We start from the raw sequence: 22,925 nt of genomic DNA on the forward strand, positions 1-22,925 counted from the left end.
TCGAGCCAATGGTTGGCTGTATAGCAATTGGCCCACCTCAAATATGCGGGCCCCATACCGTATTCCTTTTAAAACGGCCATCAACCAAGGCCATTTCACCGAGTTGAAGGCTTTCACCGTATACAATGAGACTACTGCCACCTCTTGGGAGCCCTCCTCCGTCTGGTCTATAATGTGATGTAGCCTTCTTAAGATTTTTGGATATGCTCCTGCATTGGACTACTGCCACCTCTTGGGAGCCCTTCTCCGTCTGCTCTATAATGTGATGGAGCCTTCTAAGATTTTCAGATATGCTCCTGCATGGGATTTATCCCATCTGATCAGGATGTATGAGCTTATTTATAACAGGTCTCAACCTATTGGCCATCACTGCTGCTAGTATTTTACTGTCCTGGTTAAGCATTGATTGCGGTCTGTATGATCCGCTGTCGGTGCTCGATTTATTGGGTTTCAGGAGCGGGATGATAATCGCTTCTCTAAGGGACTCTGGCAACGTTCCCCTATCAAACACCTCGTTCAACATAGCCAACATCGGGGGGGAGCAAATCCGATCTGTATGTTTTGTAGAATTTGCTTGGGAGTCCATCCACCCCTGGGGCCTTATTGGTGGGTAAAAGCTTAATAACTTGTTCTTGTTCTTCTAACGTGATTGGAGCCTCCAAGTTCTCTCTCTCCTCTGCCTCAAGTTTGGGAAGATTACTCTCTGTCAATGTTTCCAGCACATCAATTTCCTCCTCTTCGGTTATGTCTGTATACAATCGCTGATAGTGCTCAAAGAAACATTAATTCACACCTTCCTGGGTATCTTGTATCAGCCCATCCATCCCCTGTATTGCTCTGATTGTTTGTCTAGGGGTATCGCTTTTATACAACCAGGCTACTAATCTGCCTGGTTTGTCTCCTTCCACGTGCTGCCTTTCCACATATTTTTTATAGTTTATATTGCGTAGTCTACCCCATTGATCCCTGCAAACTTGCTGTAGTTGTTGTATGGTCTTGGCCTCTAACGGGGAACTCACACCCTCACGCATTTTGGCCTCTATTCTCCTCTCTGTTTCTTGCCATTCCTGTAGTATACCGCCTTGTAGCCCTTTTGACTTTGATATTGCTGTCCCCTTACCACCACCTTGAATGCCTCCCACAACGTACCAGCCGATCTTACACTGCTGGTGTTGTGTTCAAAGTACTCCCGTATTTCTCCCCTTAGGTCTTCTCTAAACACTGTGTCTTTTAGGGCCTCGGCCCTGAGTCTCCATGTCGGGATTCTTGCCCTAGGAGGTGAGTTCTGCCATGTTACAATCAGTGGCGCGTGGTCTGAGAGGACCACAGCTATATATTCTGATCTCGTCATTTCTCCTGTTAGCTCTAATGCGACAAATATATAATCTAATCGGGTGTGCAGGTTTTGTGGGGCCGAATAGTGAGAGTATCCTCTATTCTATGGATGGTGCATTCTCCAAACATCCACTATCCGAAAAATCACTTAATAGGGGCCTCAGAGCCTTAGCTACCGGGGTGGGCCTCTCGACCTTCTCATCTGATCTATCGAGCTTGGTGTCCAATGTGCAATTGAAGTCTTGCCCCCATATCACCATTCCATACATATACGATCTAATCTTGACCTTTAAGTTCCTGACGTAAACAGTAGTGTCTTGGTTCGGAGCATAAGTGTCAATGATGTTTTACTTCTCTGTTTTCCACCATCCCTCTCATTTATACCATCATCCCACCTGACTCTATGGTGGATGGGACATGTGGTGCTATCCGCGTTATAACTCCTCTGGCGTATGCTGAGTATGTTGCTCCCACAGTGGTCCCTTTCCATTTTCTCGCCACCACCTCTTGCTTATCTTTGGTCAAGTGAGTTCCTTGTAACAGGGCAATATCTTTTTTCTGCCTCCTGGGGTACATCATGACCTTGTTCAGTTTGATATAGTTATCCACCCCTCTCACATTCCAGGTCACTATCTTTAGGTCTCCCATATCATCCATTCCCCCCTCCGCCCGCATCCTCCCCTGCCCTCCTCCCCTGCCCTCCTCCTCATACACAGTGGCTTGTGATTGTAGGGTTGTCCCCTCTTAATACTCCAAACTCCCCCCTCCCTCCTTCTTAAACACCCCAACTATCCCTCCTCCCTCCCCCTCTGCTTCCCCAACTGTTGCCCAGCTCCATCCCTGGATCTCAGACTACCCCGCATCTAGACCCTTTGGGGACCTAGCCGATACTCAGAGCTCTGCATGTGGATACCTCCCTACCAGTATCCCTTCTGAGAGATGTTTTCCAATGCAACTGGGTTTGGGTTTAAGTGGTGTGGATTGATAGTGATATATGTGGAGAATGACAAAGGGGAAACGTGACAGGAACGATAGTGTCCTAAAAATGCAGAGTGGGAGTATGGTGAAGGATAACTAGAAATAGGGGACTGATGATATTTGGGATTTTGGGAAGGGTAGTTTCTTGGCTCGTGGCAAAAATGTAATCTGTTACGTGGCATTGCAAAATGATTGAACACTGGTTGATTTCTATAGTGAAAACAGGGATTATGGAAGTTGTTGGATTTTACTTTTGGTAAGGGAGATTCATTGGGTGGAAGGGATGATGAGTGGGAATAGCCTATAAACGCTTCAGGGACTTAGTCGTCCTCACCTACTTCCCTGTTGTGATACTGTGTCTCACCTGGGGTATTGAGCGTAATTCCGGGTTCTACCCAGGTGATCCTCCCTCCCTCGCTCATCCACCCCCAGGGTTGGTATCTGAGAGTATCAGCCCTTCCCTGGCCACCTGAATAATGGATTCTTGGGGTCTACTTGGGAGAACACCCTTAGGTTTCTCACACCACCAATTAAACTGCTGAGCCCTTTCAACATGTTGTCCCAGCATCGGGGAGCAATACTCCATCCATGTCCTCAGTCACTGAACTTGGCAGCCTGGCTCCTGAGGTCATTGAATTTGGGCACCTAAACTTACCTCATGGTTGCCTAGACATCTTAAGAGGCACATAAACCAGACACAAAGCACTGTTATTTTAACCAATGGAAACGCTATGTGGTGTAGTATAAAGAAAAGAAGTAATGTCAACCTCATCCACTGTTCACTTCTGATTTACCTGCAATACTTGTTAGAGTCAGGATTAGTGTTTAACTCTCTTAGAGTCCATCTAGCTACAATCTCAGCATACACCACCTCACAAAGCAAGGTATTTTGGTGAAGGGTTCCTGTTGTTAAAGCATTCATACAAGGGGCCAAAAGACTGTATCCTCCAATGTCAACTCCCCCCCTCACAGTGGGACCTAAATGTCATCCTTAGAAAGCTCATGGGACCAACTTTTGAACCTATGCATAAAGCTAGTCGTAAGCACCTCACCTATAAGACTACTTTTCTAATAGCCATCACTTCAACAAGAAGTCAGTGAACTGCAAGTCTTTCAGTTCGAGATCCATTTGTTACCATTCATAAAGACAAATTAGTGTTCACAACACATCCACGATTTTCACTGAAATGTATTCCTAAATTCTCCAGTATGTGCTCTGGCATGGGCTCATGAATATTCCCCATTGTCAGGCTGGGAATCCTTGAATCCTTGGTAAAAGAAAAAACAGTTTCACTTTCATTTTAAAACTGTATTTCTCCTCTAAACCAATCACTGTCCTCTTGGTCATATTACCCCACCCATCCTCTGGCAGCCATCTTCAGATTTCTACCACACGCTTCAGTGTTTAGTGTCCTCAGGTTTGCTCTTTGAGCTATTTGTACGATTTGTGTGCTCTTTCCACATCTGCCGGCAACAGGGATCCGTTGTCGTGAAGTTCCACACCCCTCAAGGGTGAAGATTCATCGAACATTCTAGAAGGCCATTTTGGGCCTACATTGCAACCTAAGACCATGTTGGGAAGACAGAAGGAAGGTCCCTTTTCAGGCCCTACACCAAATGCGGGCCACAGAATGTGTTTTAGAAGACGAGCACCTGCAATGCCACTGCTGCCTACACCTGCACCATAAGGAGGTAGAGTGCAAGGTATGCTAAGGTTTTTCTAAGAAGACGACGAAAGACAGTCACTCTAGGCTGGAGGCATAGCTCTATTGGAGCAAGTCCTCTGACCCATGCTCTGTGCAAGGCCTTGCCTCGTCCAGGACCGGCCTGACCAAGTAGCGGTCTTCTAAGTCCTGTGAGGGCACCCCATGCGTGGGGGTCCAAAATAAGGCTAAGATCTGCAAGTCCGAGTCCACTGGGTTCGCCACTGATGCGGGTCACAAAGTGGATAGAGCGTGATAAACATCACCCTCTGCCTCCAGAGCCAGCCTACCATCAAGCTCCTCTTCGAAGAGGAAGTCATCCACCCCGGAAAAGCCACGGGAGGGATCCAATAAGCCATGGGCGGAGGAGAAGGCAACCTTGCAGCCCAAGCAGGCTCACCCGGCACAGTCGAAGTCTTCGTCGATGACTCAGTCGACAGCTACCACTACCACGACAGCTGCAGGCGCTAATCCTACGAGGGTGGTTCCTGCGGTTCAGAAAGTGTCCCTGGCCCCACGGCGCAACACCACCGCAGAGGCCTTGGCGAAGGCTACAGGCACCCCAGAAGGGGTTAAGACACCGACCCAAATCCTAGTTTTACTCCTCTACTGTCTCAGCCGAGGGACATATCCTTAAACATTCTATCGACTCTCCACACCTTGCTGTCAGAGATCCAGATGAGGATGCCCCCGCCGTTGGTACCTGCAGCGGCCCAGGTCCCCGACCAACTGCCCACGAAAAAGTGGACATGCCATTTGACGCCCCCATTTGAATCGCCTCCGCCACTTAGAGCCCCAACTCCCCCAGTGGACTCTGATATGGGGACGAATACAGCCACGACTTCGGATGGGGATGAAGACTTGTCCCGGCGGATAATGAATCGCCACATTTGTGTGCTCCTCATAGGGTTTCCCCATGCGATGAGGTGGGATCGTTCCACTCCATGGTCGCCAAGACATCCGAGCTCTTCCAGCTGGTACCCAAGGAATCCAAGAAGGGAGGGCTTCTTGTATCAAAGGTGAGAGGCCAAAAGGAAGAGGGTCATGACGGTTCCCTTTCTGGACGATATTTGGGACGAGGGCCTGGCCCTCATGAAGAACCCTTGCACGACTCCAGCCAAGAGGGACAGGCTGGAGAAGTATAGGGTGCCAGACTCCGCACCCAAGTGCCTGAGGTCCCAGCCATCATCGGACTCTGTGTTGTCGGCTGCTGCGAGAAAACTGTCGGCTAACCCGTCTTCGTCGTCGCCAGTCCCTCCGGACAGCGAGGGGAAAAGGATGCACTCCATGGGGAAGAAAGTGATTTACACGGCAGCATCCTCAATCAAGGCGCCCAATGCCCTGGCGATCCTAGCCAGGTACGACGGAAATGTGGTACAAGCTAGGACCAATTCTGGAGTTCCTACCCGACGATAAGAAGATGGAGGCCCTCGCCCTCTTCCAGGATGGAGAAGTGGCATCCGACCATGCCATCATGGTGGCAGTGGACGTCGCAGACACAGGGTTCTGTCAGATGGGGTATGGTGTCTGCCTTCGACAGGGATGGATGAAGGCCACTAACTTCCATCAGGTGGTCCAGGCGAAGGTACTGGACATGCCCTTCTATGGGGAGAATCTGTTTCGGAAGGCTGTCGACGAGTCCTTCCAGGCCAACAAGATGGATACAGAGACGCACCTTCCCTCTGCACTCTCCAGCAGCACTGCTTGTCTTCTTTTCGCTCCTCCAGGGGAAAATCAAGCAGGTCATCAAAAGGTTTCTCAACGTCCTACAGACAGCCTTCCCGGTCCTCAATGCAAGAAGCCTAAAGAGACTGCTCAAAGGCCTACGTTAGGGGAGGACAACGTTGCTGGTGCCCAAGCAAGCATGAACCGGCCAAGACGTCGGCCCCCCACTCATGCATTGCAGTGGGAGGCCAACAACGAGGTTAGTCAGCGAGTGGCGAAATATCACCAACAGATGGGTTCTGGACGCTCTCGTCCAAGGACATCCACTGGAATTCCAACGCACGTGTCCTCTTATTCCACTGGTTCCCCGCCAGGAGCAGCATATCCCTCAGCTTTTGGAAGAGGTACGAGCCATGCTATGAAAAGGGGCGATAGAGCTAGTTACCCAACGGCTCCAGAGTCTATTACAGATACTTTCTAGTCCAAAAGAAGACAGGGGGCTGCATACCCATCCTGGAATTACGACATCTGAACAAATACTTAATCCCATAATTTCAGGATGGACACATTGAGGCACATGCTCAGCCATGGAGAAAGGGGATTTCGTGACGTAGTTGGACCTGCAGGATGCCTATTTCCATGTCCCCATTCATAAGAAACTTCAGACATTTCTACACTTCATGATTCAGGGAAAGCACTACCAGTTCAAGGCCTTACCATTCGGCATGAAATCGCCCCCAAGAGTGTTCATAAAATGCCTGCCACCAGTGGCAGCCCATCTCCTTCTACGGGCATACATGTATACCCGTACTTGGACGACTGGCTGATACGCTCCCACTCGCGGGAGCTGGCCGACGAACACACAAAGGCGACCATCTGGGATTCTCCATCAACTATCAAAAGTCCCCGACCGGCAATAGGGTGGTGGGTGCGCGCTCCCACCTCGGCCAAGGCATGGGATTTCAAAACCCCCATACCAGGAGACGGTCACCGCGGATACCTCCCTGGAAGGTTGGGGAGCACACACCGGACGTCTACTTGCCAGGGTCCTGTGGCTACCAGAGGAGAAGGATCTGCATATTAACATCCTGTTGCTACAGGCGGTATTCTGGGCCTCAAGTCGTTCCGTTAAATATCGAAAAGATATCATGTCTCGCGGATTCATGATTGATTGTGAATTCTTGGTTTTGCCGCGAGTGACAGCCTTCTTCCACGTGATCCTCTTCACCTGGCGGGAGCTCTGCCCCTCCAGCATTTTTCTGTGTGACTTTGACCATATAGTTGGTGTACATAAAATAATATCTTAGCAGTGTATATAGTAGTGCCTTTTTTCCATTGTGAAAGCCCAACATGAATTATGGGTGTAATTTCCAAGTTTAATATGTTTTTATAAGATATTAATAAAAATGGCTTTTTTGATTATATGTTGTATGTGATCTGATTTTGCCTTCCTCCCAGCCATTCACTTGAAGTCTGTTTAATATTATTTGAATTTTCTGTGGGGTTCCTGTGCGATTCAGGCAGATTTGGTGTTCAGACCTTCTCGGCCTGACAGCGGCGCCTCGAGTCAAGTTGCCTGTGGTTTCAGATCTTCATGCCAGAGAGCGAGGCGCAATCCTTCATCACAACCCTGGATCGCTGAAACTGAAGGCTTGGCTCCTGCAGCCTACGAGTTTATAGGTTATGTTTTGCCAGCAGACTGCATGGAGACCCTTGCCAAGGTCAGGGCGTTGTCGACTATGTAGTGCTACGGCCATAAGTTTGAAAGCGGTATTTGCTTCCTGTATAAGCGTCTAACAAGCGAACAATCAAAATAAAAAATAAACGTTTTGCTATGTGGTGCCAGTCTGAGGGTCACGGCTCCTCAGATTTTGATGTACTTACTGTCCTTGGCAAAGGCTGGGCTCGCTCACGCATCCATCAAGGTACATCTGGCAGCTATCTCCTGCTACACGAGATCCCTGGGGTTTGCCTCACTGTGGTCTCACTGACTCATTAAGGAGTTTCTGAACTGTCTTTTACTGATCCTTCCCGTTGGTGAAAGCTCCTGCCCTGGCGGGGGAACTTAACGTGGTTCTGACAAGGCTCATGAGGGCTCCCTTCGAGCCTATGCAGGCCACACTTAAGTTTGTCCTGGAAGATGGCTTTCCTTGTGGCCATCACCTCTTCCAGATGTGTAGGTGAGATCCAGGCCCTATCCTGAAAGCAACCGTACTTGACTTTCCACGAATCAAGGGTGGTACTGTGTACGCACCCCTCTTTCTGAAAGTTCTGTCGGAATTCCACCTCAACAAGCCTTTGGTGATGCCTGTTTTCTTCCCAAAACCTTTGTCGCCGGGGGAAAGGCCCTTGCAATCGCTGGACGTTGCTTGTGCTTTGCAATTCTACATGACACGCATAAAGAGTTTTCGAAACACTTCTCAATTGTTTGTGAACTTTGGTCTGTGAACCATGGGAAGGCCTTGTCCAAGGCTTCCATTTCAAGGTGCCTCTCCGGCTGCATCATGCACTGCCAATGGTTGGTGAACCAACTGTTACCAAGATGTCTGAGAGCCCATTTCACCAGAGCGATCGCTGCAACGACGGCGTTCCTGTCTGGTGTTCCCCTGCTAGACATTTGCAGGGCTGCTACGTGGAGGTCCAGGCACACATTCACAAAGTTCTACTGTGTCGACAGGGATTCCAGGTAGCACTCCAGAGTCGGCCAAGCAGTGCTATGCAACCTGTTCGCTTGGCGGAGTCTGTTCCAGGGGTAAGTGTGAATTGCTTCTGTTGAGCCCTGCCACCTCCCGTAGTTGTGTAATGTGTACTGCTGTGTATTTGTTATCCATGAGCATGCAAATCCATGCCAGACCCCATGCTGGGGAAGCTTTAAGTTACATACCTGCAACTATTGTTCTCCAGCATTGGTCTGGCATGGATTTACATGTGAACCCTCCCTTCGGCCCCTCTTTGGCTATTCTTGGTCATACTGACACTTTACGTACTTACCAAATCTGAAGATGGCTGCCAGAGGCGGGTCTTAGGGAGAAGACCGTCATTGGATGGGGGCAGTATGACCTAGAGGACTGTGATTGGTTAGAGGAGAAATACAGATTTTCAGTGAAAGTGAAAATGTTTTTTCTTTTACCGAGGATTCCAAGCCTGGCGACGGAGAATATTCATGAGCATGTGAATCCATGCCCGACCCATGCTGGAGAACAATAGTTAAAGGTAAGTAACTTAAACCTTTCATGTCAATCGGTGAGTAGAACTTCCAGTGTTCTATCAAAACCCACAAAACTCTGCGGAAAGGTCCCTTCTTACACTAGATGTTAGGAGGGAGGTGATGTACTATCTGAATGAAACAAAACCAATAAGGCAGACAGATCAGTTCTTTGTCTCCTTAGCTGCTGGAAGAGAAAGGGGATCCTTTCTCCAAATCAGCTATTTCACAATGGATTGTAAATTGCATTCAAATTTGCTGCGCTCTGGCCAGGAAAGCCTTACCATTTACACCCAGAGCACACTCAACTCAAGGTACCATGCTACTCTAGCATTCATTGTAGTCTACCCTTGTTTCTTTAAATCTTTGGCCGTGGCCACTGTACATGTTGCACCAATAGATTTCTTAAAGGGGGGCCACTAGCCATGGCCTTAGGCCATAGCTTTCAACCATGGCCACTGTACATGGTGCACCAATTAGTTTCTTTGGGGCCTACTAGCCATGGCCTTCTCTGTATCTCATCAGTGATGTCATCTGTGATGCCATCACTGCAGTCATACGCTGCGCAACAGGGGGCGTTTAATTAAGGTGGACTTACTCTAGTGGACTTTTTCAGTGAATTTCAAGGGTTTTGTTTTACCCTAGTTTATTCAAGGGCTACTAGCCATGGCCACTGTAAATGTTCCACCTATAGTTCCCTGGGACCCACTCGCCATGGCCTTTCAGCCTGGCCAGCGAGCATGGTCTTCGGCCGTGCCGACTCTATATATTTCAAAACACTTGGTGTCTTTCAAGTTCACTAGAGGTGGCCTTTGGCCATGAACAGTGGCCACGGCTTTCACTTGCATCCGTGTACATGTTGCACCAATAGGTTTATTTGGGGGCCACTAAGCATGTCCTGCGGCCATGGAGAGTGGGCTAAGCCTTTGGCTGTGCCCACTGTCCATGTTGCACAAATAGGTTTCTTCGAGTCCCACTAGCCATAGCCTTTGGCCATGTGCAGTGGCACAGAGACCAGTTCCCCATGCCAAGTAGATGTGATCACTGTATATTTTTATGAAACTTTTCCTATTCCGGCACGAACTACATATGTGGTGGCAATGAACTACCAATGCCCGTGGTATTCCCCTGGTTATCTGAAAAGATTGAAAAATCCAAAACACTTCCCTGACCTTACAGGCACTCACCAGGTTCACCAGGTGTCCGCCTCCTCTTTCCATGGCCCCCCTCGGGTGCTTTTTCCCTACCTAGCCCTCTCCCTTTACCCCATGTCCCTCTTAATTTCGTGTGACACACTTTCATTTCTGATCGCGTTTTCTGTTGTAGCCGGGGTTATCTTGCAGAATAATCGTGGAATTAACACGATAATGCAAAAACGTTTGAACTATAACTTGGTCCCTAGACCACTCTTATGCCCCGCATTTCACATGGTATCCTCTTTCACCATCCCCACTTCTAGCCTGGTGCAATTTCATCCTTTTTTCTCCTCCAAATAGCTTTTTCCCCCACTTATCGTTTTTGCATTCCCCTTGTTATAGCCGTGGTTATCGCTCGCCTTGAGTGCCTTTTTTCATTTCTGACAAGCTTCCCTGCTACAAAGCTCTATGGGAGATATTGCTATAATTTTGGGAGACGGGAGCACCCTCTTCCCCGTCAAATATTTTAAAATGACTAGATGGAATAACACCAAACTTGTCCTTCAAATTAAGTCAACGCTTCGTGCTCAAGTTGATTCTTATTTGGTCCAATTCCGTCCAACAGTTTTTGCGCTTCAGCAGGATAACATTTTGACCTTTTCTCTCTGAAAATGAATGAGAGTAGGCCAAAAAACTGTTTTTATTTTTGCTTTCTTAAAAACTGTTTTATTTTTTAGCAAATCTTTCCCAAAATGTCCAGTCTGGTGACTGCTGGGAAGAACATTTTGTTTTGGAAAATATCAGCCAAATCCATCATGCAAGTCGAAAGCTATTGGCAATAGAATTTTCGAATTTCATATGGATTTAGGCAACCACCTTAACTATAGGGCGGTAACCACTCCACTATAATATGAATATGTATGTTACTCTGTTCAGGATTCTTCCTCCTACTTACTTTTATATAACCATTTTCATTAAAGAAAGATTCTGATTTGGTTAGAAACAGCAACACGGTCTGATCTGGGTCATGGAATGACAAGTCGCCAGTTTACAATAACCGGAATACGGTCCATCAAGAAGCCCCAACAACATTTACAGATTATCCATGAAAACTTCAATCAGCATCAATCTTTGCAAGTCTAGTGCGCCATAATTTGTTTGTTCTGTTGGTCAGAATGAATGTTCTGCAAACAAATAAAAAGTGGTAGAGGGGCATGGGGAAGACATACACATGAAGAATTGTAACTCCAAGGTATTTTCCTCTGTGCTGCCTTTTACAGTTCCTTAAAATTATTGTACCTCACAATCTAATTTTGCCTGATCAAATTCACAAACTATAACATTAAATCAAAGATCATTGCATGGCTCTCATCGATAGGTGCTGAAATGGGGTGTAATAAAAATTACTTTCATAGACTCATGCAGTGTATCACTGAAGCACCTATTTTAAATCGGTCTCTACCTATATCTTCCCCATCAAGGATTTATATACTTGGCAGTTTTTTTAATAAACTTTCTAAACTTGTCCTGTGCTCTTTTCTTCCTCAGGGATGTCAAAGCTGGTAATATTCTCCTCACAGAGCCAGGCCAGGTCAAGCTGGCCGATTTTGGATCTGCATCCATAGCTTCTCCTGCCAACTCTTTTGTAGGAACTCCTTACTGGTAAGTACTACATCTGAAATGTAAAAGGGCACATGTACTTTTTGAATTACTGTTAAGCATTATAAATATCGAATCCGCATCAAGTGTTTGAACATTTTCTGAGAAAATATTCATAATATGGCAGTAATTCATTTCAAACTTTCCCTAACTAAGAAGAAACACCTATACTTATTCTGAACACAATGGTCAGAAAAGAGATACTCACAGACTGAAGGTTTCTACAGCCTCTCTGCTTTCACCATCTGACCTAGGATTTCTCTCAGGTTTTCAGTTTCACAGATTTCTCTTCTTAGCCCTCTCCCGAGCCTTTCAATGTTCACTCATGGTCTCCTTGTTCTTTGGTCTTTAAGGTTAACAGGAATTCCTAGACCATGTGATGTTTCATTTTCACCTACAGTCTCTCCTAGACATTAGGTTTCTCTGGATTCACAGCCGGTCCTAGCTGAGAATGGGGTTCCCTGGAATTCACAAGAGGTCCCTCCTGAACCTTGGGTTTAAGGAGTATTTCTCTACCCTCAGTCCTTTTCAGGCAAACGATATTTTCTGGCCCTGATGCCACCGGCTTCAGTCCTTACTTAGGACTCACTGAAAGACTTTGGCTTAGGCTATTTCAATGCACCCCAAGGATTTAACAGGGGCTATTGTGCCCTTCTGGAAAGCCTTCCTCTTCCAGGGCTTAGCAGTTCTCCACCTCTCCTCTCCCCCTTGCCAGGCTGGTAATGCATTCCTCCGGGCAGTAATTGTTTGAGGCTACCTCTCTACATCAATATTCCCTTGTAGCAGTCAGCAGGTGCGTCCGCTTCCTCCGGCTCTAAGACCTAGTCCCTTTTCTCCAGCATGGGGTCTGGCATGGATTTACATGCTCATGAATATTCCCCGTCGTCAGGCTGGGAATCCTCGGTAAAGAAAAAATCAGTTTGTTTCGTTTCTGAACTCTTTCTACTAGTAACCAATCACTGGTCTCTGGGTCATAATGCCCCCAGCCAATGACTGCCCTCTACCTAAGCCTCTCTGGCAGCCATCTTCAGATTTTTACTGTACGTTCAAGTGTTGGGAGTCCTTGTGCTTAGCTCTCAAGCTCCACCGATTCTTCTTTCGATTAACAGGGACCAGTTTCGGAAATTCCTACGCCCCTCAAGGTCGAATTTTCATTGAATTCCACTTCTTGGAGGATTCTGGAAGATCTTTGAGGTCTACTCCGCGTTGGACATGGCCCAGGACAAAGGAGATTCAACACCCACTGGATCCAAGCTGTTTAGGAACTGCCCAGGATGTTGACTGCAGAATGTCTTTAAGGAGGACGAACACTCCTGGTGCCTCAATTGCCTGCATGCCGACAAGTCGCACATGGAGGTGGACTGTGCATTCTGCAAGAACATGTCCATCCCAACCAAGAAGGACCGTCGCAAACGACTCGCTGACTGGCTGGAGGCGAAGAGCAAAACAGCAGGTGAGAAGAAGTCCGAGCGGTCTTCTAAGACCTTTGAGGGCGCTCCGGTGACGGGGCCCAACAAAAGTCAAAGCACCGCGGGTCCGCGGGCACCGGGAGCGCCGTTTGTTCACCTCCTCGGCTGCCAGGCAGGGCTCGATGTCAACGATGCAGACAACCACGAGCCAACGCTCTGGCTCAGTGAAAAGGAAGTCGGAGAACCCGGGTAAGCTTCGGAAGAAGCCCCGGTAAATCCCGACAGAGAAAGCCAAGGGGGGGGGGGGCGAGGCAGTGACCCTCCCCCGACGTTGAAGGCCTCACACGCTTCCAAGGTCGTGAAGGCCCTGATTCACCCGGATAAGGCCTCCATTGAGGGAGCTGTGGCGGCCCTGGCAAAGCCTGCGGGGGCGACCCCAGTGGAGACGACTTCCGGGCCTCGAGTTTCCCTGCCACCCCAGAGGGAATCGTCTTCCCAACCTATCGAAAAAAGACCCCCGTGAAACCCTGGGATGAGAAGGAGGGGGGGCACGGTAGCCCTAACGGACTCAGATACCTCCTCCGAGGATGAGCTGTCTGGCGTCAAAGCTATCCTGGACAAGAAGTTCAAGGAGGTCAGGACCTACGGGAAGGATCCCGACGAGACGGACGTAGAGAGCGACGGTGGAGCCGACAAGGAGCAGTGGGCCGAGGAGGAAACAGAGGACACCACGGCCCAGCCGACACTCCAGTCGCAACCGATGCCTATGCCACAGAACAACTCAGTAGCCATCTTGATGGCTTTGCAGACCCTGTGTACAGAGATGAGGACAAGGTTGCCCTTACCCCCAGCGGACAATCCAGCGGCGCCTGGACCATTGGGGAGCCCGCCGAACAAGCATAGGCGAGTCCATCCTCCACCTCCCTTCCATCCTTCACCTCCATCCCCTCCACCGAGGGATGAGACGGGGACGGAGATGATGGTGATGGACGACGGTGGCATCACCTCCCGCCCGGGCGTCCCCTCCCGACGAAATTGGCTCCTTCCACGCCATGATTGCCAGGGCCTCAGAGCTTTTCCAGCTGTGCCCCGAGGAACAGAAGAAAGAGGGATTTCTTTACCAACAACGGGAAGCCAAGAGGAAAACCGTACTCAGTCCCGCTGTTGGACGACATATGGGATGAAGGGCTGTCCCTTTTGAAGAACCTGTCCACGCCCCCTACGAAGAGAGACGAGTACGAGAAGAAGTATCGGGTCACGGACTCCGCTCCTATGTGCCTTGGGCGCAACCGACCCCGGATTCAGTGGTCTCCGCGGCAGCCAAGAAGAAAGCGGCAGGGGCGACGGCGTCATCTTCCACTTCTCCACTGGACGGCGAGGGGAAGAAGCTAGATGCCATGGACGTCGGGTCATCTCCTCAGCAGCGACGACCATCAAGGCGGCCAACGCCCTCGCGATAGTGGCCCGCTATGATAGGGAGCTGTGGTTCAAGATCGCTTCTATCCTAGACTTCCTCCCAGACGACAAGAGGGCGGAAGCCCTGGAAATCCTGCAAGAGGGCGAGGTGGCTTTGGATCACACCATCACGGTAGCTACGGACATCGCTGATACCGGATTTCGTCAGACGGACAACAGAATTTGCCGGCGCGATTGGCTCAGGGCCACCGACGTCCGTCAGGATGTGCAGACCAGTGTACTTGACATGCCCTTTGACGGAAACAACCTGTTTGGCAAAGCAGTGGACGAGTCACTACAGGCCATCAAGGCGGACACCGAGACGGCCCATGCTTTGGGCACTCTCCATCAGCGACGGCCGTCCTTTCGGACCTCAGGAGGCAAATCTCAAGGTGCCTCCAAAGGATTCGGCGGCAGTTCCTAGTCGTACCGCCAAGCGGCCCGTTCCTCGTCGCAGGAAGCTTAGAGGCTGCAACAAGACCGGTGGATACTGTCGTCGCCAAGGAGCCCAGGGTGGCAAGGCCTCAGCAAAACAGGACTGAACCGTCTGTGATGTCGGGCCCCCACCTGAGCACCCCGGTGGGAGGTCGGCTGGTGAACTTTGTCGGCGTGTGGGAGTCTATCTGGAGTTCCAAAGGAAGTGCCCCTGTTGCCCACCTGTGGCCACGAAAGAAAACCACGATCCTCAGCTGCTTCTGGAGGTACAAGCCATGCTGAGAAAGGGAGCCATGTTACAAACGGCTTCATTACTTTGAGAAATCAAGTCTGTCGTCTTTGTCGACAGGGACTCCCCCGAAGACCGGGTTCAAGAAGTATCGAGATTGTGGGTTGAAAATGTCATTGACCGATCAACACTGTCTATATTTATGCTGTTAAGAGGTCGAGATCGAGGAATGGCTCCTACCACTCCTCATAGTCGTCGAAGTCCAAGAAGAGCCACCATAGGTTGCCATCTTCGACTTCGTCAGATGCTTCCCCTTAGAGGGTATTCTGCCCCACTAAGAAATCCACTTGGGCTACTGCTGTCTGTCGAGCCATAAGCCTTGGATGCCGCCAAGCCCTCGACATCAACGCCAACTGCGCCATAATTGCCATCGATGTTGAGCGTCCCATCAATGGCGCCAGTGAAAAAGGTTTCGGTGACACTCCAGCATCAAATCCATTATTCATTAGATCCTTGATGCCGGAAAAGGTGTTAGGGAGAATTCTCATTTCATGGCTAATTTCCCTTACATAGTGAGTCCCTCAACAGCTTTGCTGGATCTCTGGAGTTGTTTCTTTTTCCACTTGGTAAGAGTGTGAGCTTTTCACCACTATTAATTGTATTTTGCTATGTGTTTTTACCTGTTTTTGGGATTGTGGGCTCTGGAGTACCCCACTTCAGTAGCCCCCTTCTTTGTGTGTGTCACACCGCACCTTCTGTGCAGTGGCACAGGGTTGTCGTTTAGACTTCCCACCGACTCCATTTCTGAGGTGACTACTGTCCCCCAGAAAAGGGTAAAGTTACCATTAACTTTACTTAGTCAAAACTAACCACAGATCCAGTACACCCCATCTTACATGGAGTACTGGAAGGGTTAACTCTTAACTCTTTTCATCTGTACCTCTTAGAGCATTGTTTCACTCTTTTAACATTTAGACATGGCTGGTGGCAGTGGTATCTACCCTAAATTTCTACCACAGTTATCTTGTATAACCGTGGTAACATTGAAGGCTATTGTGGTAGCCTCAACCTTAAACCCTCTTGACCAAATCCTTTTTCGTTTGGCTCCGGTGCGGTTTATTCACTATTTCTATTTGTTAAACTCCTTCTTGTGTTTTACTTGGCGCAGCAAACTAGGTTTGCCTTCTTTGTTCACTGTCTTTTGGCAGGCTTCTACCTAGAAGCCCTCCTCAAGGCACCTGGGTGTTTAGGTGGGCTGAATGTGAGGGAGGGGTGTAGTCACCCCCTGCATGGGGTATCCTAGGAAACACAAGTCACACTTTGTCATGATTGGCCAGGGTAGTTGTCCGGGCTTGACAACCCCCCTGCTGGGGGATTGAAAGCAGGCTGTGTGAATGGGGGTTTTTCGCATAAAAGGCAGGTCTCTTGGGCTAGAAGTCAGAGAGTCGCCACTGGAACTACAAGGAACCGAAGAGAAGCTGAGAGAACGACGGCTGCTGCAACTACCCCGTCCCGGTGAAGCCCTGCTGCAGTCCTGAGCTATCTGCCCTTCAACGACTAAGAGGAGATCCAGTCTGGAGTCTTCTTCCCTTGAGCCTGGTGGGGATAACCAGCTCGTCTTCCACAGCCAGAGGATCCTCTTCCTTGGTCGAAATCGCTGCACACAGCTGTAGTGGTCCGGATAGCCATTTGAAGAGCCTCTCCTGTGTTTTTAAGGAACACACCTTTTATTCGTGTAGCTGCTGCTGGCTTCATCCCTGTGTGGTGCAGACCCCCTTCAGACGTCCTCCTTCACAACGAAGCTCCAGGAATCATGGGTCTGCGGGAAACCAACAGGAACAACTGCCAGGCCACCAGCTGCATCATTGGAATAAGGTACTGTGTTCTGCTTGAGGAAACTGGGTGAACCCCTTTTCTTCATTTCCAAGGCTTGCCCTTGTCTTCCCTCCTTCTTATAACTTTTGCTTCCGAACATTGACAATATCAAAGTACTCTTGGCTACGTTGAATCGTGAACTATCTGTGTGATCTTTGGCAACAGGCCCCGGTGTCACTTGACCCTGGCTCCGGCCCTTTGACTTTTGAACTCTTGTCTATGAGTGTTTCTCGATTCTGTCTGCCTAACCAAAATATTGCCTGGGATGTTTGCCTCCAACTCCCTCTGAGTATCTCAAGTGCTAAGTGTGTTTTTGCCCCGGTAGCATTTCATGTCACGGATACGCGTTTAGTTAGTAGACCGAACTGTCAAAAAGTGATCGCAATCGTATTCGCGGTAAAGTGTTTTGTGTAAAACACTGGTTCATTCAAACACAGGGTACTTATTTATTTATTTATTTATATTTATATAGTGCGCAAGCAGCCCAAGGGCATTGAGGCGCTGTTACTTGCATGAGCTCAGTTACAGAGGTACAGGCGTAGTAGCAGTAAATGGCACATTATATAAGAAAAACACAAACCTAGATATCATTACAGCTTAATTGATTGGTCATTACAGTTTAAGCAGTGGGTTCTATGGTTAGTATTCATGCCGCTACAAGGGACCTTATGAGAAGAGGATAGTTTTCATTGCTTTACGGAAAGGGAGGGGGGAGGCCTCACTTCGGATAGTGGGAGGTAAGGCATTCCAATGATTAGGTGTGAGATATGGGAAGCTGGATCCACCCGCTCTAGCTCTTTTTACTAATGGCACACAGAGCATGTTGGTATAGGGTGATCTGGTTGATCTTGTAGAGGCGACGGGGTGGATTCTTTGTGAGAGGTAGTCAGGAGCAGTAAGATGGATGCACTTGGGTGTCAGAGTTTTGAACACGATTCTCTCCTTTATTGGGAGCCAGTGGGCTAGTTTTCTGGCCTCAGAGATGTGGTCCCTTTTAGCAATGCCTTGAGCTGCACAGAGAGCACTATTATGGATGACTTGTAGCCTCTCCAGGTTTTTTTTGGATGTTCCTAGAAAGAGTACATTGCAATAGTCTAGCATGGAGCCGGTGATGGCTCTGGCTATGTTTGTGCAGTTCTCTTTGTAGAGAAAAGACCTGACTGCGTTGATAAGTTTAGCATGATATGCAGCTGAGGAGGCAATTGCGTTGACTTGTCTGTCCATGGATAGGTTGGAGTCCAAATAGACTCCAAGAGTTTTGACAGAGTCTGAGACAGGTATTTTGATGCTGTCGATGGTGAAGTGACTAAATTGGGAGTCAAGATTTTTTAGCGTGTCGGGGGAACCTACCAGTAGGGGTTCAGTCTTGTCCGAGTTGAGGCATAGTCCATTGTCTGCCAACCAGGCTTGGATGGTATTGTAGAGGTTGTTAAGGGTCATAGAGTCAGTGTCATAGTTGCCGGTGAGGATGAGGAGGATCTGGGTATCGTCCGTGTAGTTAGTGTAAGAGATACCCATAGGGTCAATGATGAGGAAGAGGAGTTGTGTGAAGATGTTGTAGAGGGTGGGGGAGAGGCAAGAGCCTTGGGGCACACCACAAAGTATGATGGTGGGTGAGGCTGAAGCTAGGTCAGAGAATACTTGCATGGTTCTGTCTTGTAGGAAGGAGGTGATCCATGCTGTGACGTCAGGGGAGAACTTGGCAGTGGAGGAGAGGTGGTGGCATAGGACGTCATGATCTACGTGATCGAACGCCGCAGATAGGTCAAGAGGTAAGAGGAGTGCTGGTTTGCCCATGTCTCTAGCATCGTCCATCTGGTTTTTCAGATCAAGTAGGGCGGTTTCCGTCCCATGTCTGGGGCGGAAGCCAGATTGGCGGAGTCCCAGGAGTTTGTTCTCTTCGATGAAGTGCTGAACCTGCAGGTAGGCTGCTTTGTCCAGTATTTTGAGGAGGAAAGGGACAGTGGTGATGGGTCTATAGTTCTTGGGGGAGGTGGGATCGAGAGTTGTTTTTTTTAAAAGGGGACGGACCCATGCTTCCTTGAGGGAGGCGGGGACTTTCCCTGTTGCAAAGGAGGCATTGACAAAGGCCATCAGGAAGGGAGCAAGCGCTTCAGTGCAGTCCTTGATGAGAGTGGCTGGGCAGGCATCACCTTTACAATTAGAGGGTCTGATATTCCTCATTATATTAATGATGTCTTTTTCCTGTATGGATTTGAAAGAGAAGGGTTGGGGGTCCGAGGTTGGTGGTGGGACAGGGATATGCGTATTAGGCAGGGCTTGTTTAGTAGCTAGTATTTTGTTTTGGAGACGGCTCAGTTTGGTTAGCATGGCCGTTTGAATTTCGTCGCACCAGGCTTTGTCTTTGGTGAAGTTCTGGGGGTGGGCAGGGGAGTCTTTAGCTCCCTGAAAATGGCAAAGATTTCTTTTGTGCTAGATTGGGCCTCGGAGATTCTGGATTCAAAAGTTCTCCAGCATGGAGTCAGACATGGATTCACATGCTCATGAATATTCCCCGTCGTCAGGCTGGGAATCCTCGGTAAAGAAAAAATCAGTATCAGTTTTGTTTCTGATCTGTCTTTCTTAGTAGTAACCAATCACAAATCTCTGGGTCATACTGCCCCCAGCCAATGACTGCCCTCTCCCTAAGCCCCGCCCCTGGCAGCCATCCTCAGATTTTTACCGCACCCTCAAGTGTTGGGAGTCCTCGTGTTTAGCTCTTGAGTTTTTTTTTACTGTGTTTTCATGTTTTTCAGGAGAATTTCTCATTTTTTCGGTTTAATCGAGCCTCGAGCTCCACCGTTTCTACTTCCAATAATGGGGACCCGTTTCGGAATTCTTCTACGCCCCTCAAGGGTGAATTTATCATCAAGTTTACACTTCTTGGAGGATTCCGGAAGATCTGCGGCCTACTCAAGACATGGCCCAGGACAAAGGGAGCTTGACGCCCGGATCCAAGCTGTTCAGGAACTGCCCTGGATGCGGATTAAATAACGTTTTCAAGGAGGACGAGCATTCGCGATGTCTCTACTGCCTCCATTGGGACAAGACGCACGTGGAGAAGGACTGTGCGTTCTGCAAGAACCTTTCGGAACGGACCAAACAAGATCGTCGTTCCCGCCTCGCCACCTGGCTGGAGAAGAGCACAGCAAGTGAAAAGGCGAAGAAGAAGTCTGAGCGGGCTTCTAAGTCCTTTGAGGGTGCCCCGGCGACGGGGGCCCAACAGAAGGCCAAGCACTGCAAGTCCGCGGGCTCTGGGAGCGCCGAAAGGTCGGGCTCTTCGGTTGCCAAGCAGGGCGCTACTTCCCCGCCACGTTCGACCACGAGCCAGCGCTCTGGGTTGGGGAAGAGGAAGTCCGAGAACCCGGGTAGGCCGCTGGAGCGGACCCGGTCGATCTCGAAGGGGGAGCGAGGCATTGACCCTGCCCCCAAGGCGAAGGCCCAGGACGCACCTAAGGTGGTGAGGGCCTTGATCCACCCGGCTAAGGCCTCTACCGAAGTGGTCTCTGCGACCCCGGCGGAGCCGGCTGAGACTACACCAATGGAAACGGCCTCTGGGCCCAGAGTATCCCTGCCGCCGCGGAGGGAATCCTCTTTCCAGCCCATCGCTAAGACCCCCGTGAATCCCCCGGCTGAAAAAGAGGGGGGGCGGTGGCCGTTACAGACTCAGAATCAGGCTCTGAGGAGGAACTGGTGGAGACCGAGAGGGGCCTCAACGAAAGGTCCATAGGCCTCAACGAGAGGTTCATAAACCTCAACGAGAGGTTCGAGAAGGTTCGATCCCAGGGGACGGTCCCTACTGACGTGATCAATGATAGCAAGCAGGACGAAGAACAGGGCCCACGGGAGCGGCCATCCCGTCCGTCGCAGCCATTGCCCGAGCCACAGGATAGCTTGGCGGCCATTTTGTTGGCAATCCAATCCTTATGTACCGAGATAAGTACGAGATTACCACGCACCCCGACGGAGGAGCCAGAATCAGGCCCGTCGGGAAGCCCTCCGAACAAGCAGAGGAGAGTCCACCCTGCTCCGCCCTTCGTGTCTGCGAGACCGGCGGACCCCTCATCCCCCTCGCCGGTAGAGGATACGGCTACGGTGACGGGGACGGACGACGACGGTGGCGGTGATGACACAGCGGACATCCCGTCGTCGCCTCCCCCGCGGTCGTCCCCAGCCGACAAGGTTGGCTCTTTCCACGCCATGATAACCAGGGCATCCGAGCTCTTCCAGCTCTGCCCTGAAGAACAGAAAAAGGAGGGGTTTCTGTACCAGCGACGAGAGGCTAAGAGGAAGACGGTCCTCGCGGTGCCTTTACTCGACGACATCTGGGACGAGGGGCTTGCTGTCCTCAAGAACCCTGCCACAACACCAGCCAAGAGGGACAGGTACGAGAAGAAGTACTGAGTCCCCGATGCTGCCCCCTTATGCCTCAGGGCCCAGCCCACGCCAGGCTCGGTCGTCTCGGCAGCGGCAAAGAAGAAGGCAGTGGGCGCGGCGTCTTCAACTTCCACCTCCCCGCCGGACAGCGAGGGTAAGAAGTTGGACTCTATGGGACGACGAGTCATCTCGTCCGCGGCGACGACGATGATTAAGGCGGCCAATGCCTTAGCGATCGTGGCCCGCTACGACAGGGAGCTCTGGTTCAAGTTAGCTCCCCTGCTAGATTTCCTGCCTGATGACAAAAGATTCTGCAGGAGGGCGAGGTGGCGTCGGATCACGCCATTACGGTGGCAACGGACATTGCCGATACCGGATTTCGCCAACTGGGCAACGGAGTTTGCCTCCGACGACGAGGATGGCTCAAGGTGACAGACTTTCACCAGGACGTCCAGACCAGAGTGTTGGACATGCCGTTCGACGGCAACAACCTCTTTGATAAGGCAGTGGATGAGTCTCTACAGGCCATCAAGACCGACTCGGAGACGGCCCGGGCCTTGGGGTGCTTCAGCAGCGACGGCCCTTTCGGAGCTCTGGAGGCAGACAGGGTGCCTCCAAAGGATCCAGCGGTGGCTCCTCCACCTACCGCCAGGCGGCCCGCTCCTCTTCCCAGGAGGCCTACAGGGGGTTCCCGTCGTCATCGCCAAGGAGGCCAAGGCGGCAAGGCCGCCTCGAAGCAAGAATGACCCGGCCGTGTTGTCGGGCCCCGACCGAAGCACCCCGGTGGGAGGCCGGCTGACGAAGTTCGTCGGCGTGTGGGAGTCCATCTCCACCGGCCGTTGTGTGCTGGACACCCTGGCCAACGGGCACTTGCTGGAATTCCAAAAGAAGTGCCCTCGCATTCCTCCCGTAGCCAGGAAGGAAAATCACGTCCCTCAACTGCTGTTGGGGGTAAGGGCGATGCTCAAGAAAGGTGACATCAAGCTCGTCCTCAGAAGGCTCCGGGGCTCCGGAGTGTACTCAAGGTACTTCCTCGTCAGGAAGAAGACAGGCAGTGTGCGCCCCATCCTGGACCTGCGCCGCTTAAACAAGTACATCAAGGCACAGAAATTCAGGATGGTCACCCTCCAGCACGTGCTGGGACAGCTGGAGGAAGGCGACTTCCTATCGTCGCTGGACCTGGAGGATGCTTACTTCCACATCCCCATTCTAAGAAGGCACAGGAAGTTCCTCAGGTTCGTGGTTCAAGGACGCCACTACCAATTCACCCAGGGTTTTCACCAAGTGCCTGGCACCAGTGGCGGCGCGGCTGCACCTTCAGGAGATCCACGTCTACCCCTACCTGGACTGGCTAATCCGGGCAAGGCCATGGGAACTCGCCGTCGATCATACGGCGAGGACCTTCCGGTTGCTCACGGGGCTGGGGTTCTCCATCAACTACCCCAAATCCCACCTGGTTCCGTC

General features: G+C 50.3%; 1 protein-coding gene across 10 annotated transcripts in view; it reads left to right on the forward strand.

Annotated features, from left to right (window-relative positions):
• TAOK3 (TAO kinase 3) overlaps positions 1 to 22,925 on the forward strand; it is a 2,703,337-nt gene that overhangs the window by 930,646 nt on the left and 1,749,766 nt on the right. For all 10 annotated transcript variants that reach the window (XM_069619192.1, XM_069619190.1, XM_069619185.1 and 7 more), the window contains one exon: positions 11,571 to 11,684. In XM_069619192.1, coding sequence (XP_069475293.1) covers positions 11,571 to 11,684 — 114 coding nt within the window. The remainder of the gene's footprint in view (positions 1 to 11,570; positions 11,685 to 22,925) is intronic.

Source organism: Ambystoma mexicanum, chromosome 10 (genome assembly GCF_040938575.1).
Source record: "Ambystoma mexicanum isolate Mex_15411 chromosome 10, UKY_AmexF1_1, whole genome shotgun sequence".
Lineage (NCBI taxonomy): Eukaryota > Metazoa > Chordata > Amphibia > Caudata > Ambystomatidae > Ambystoma > Ambystoma mexicanum.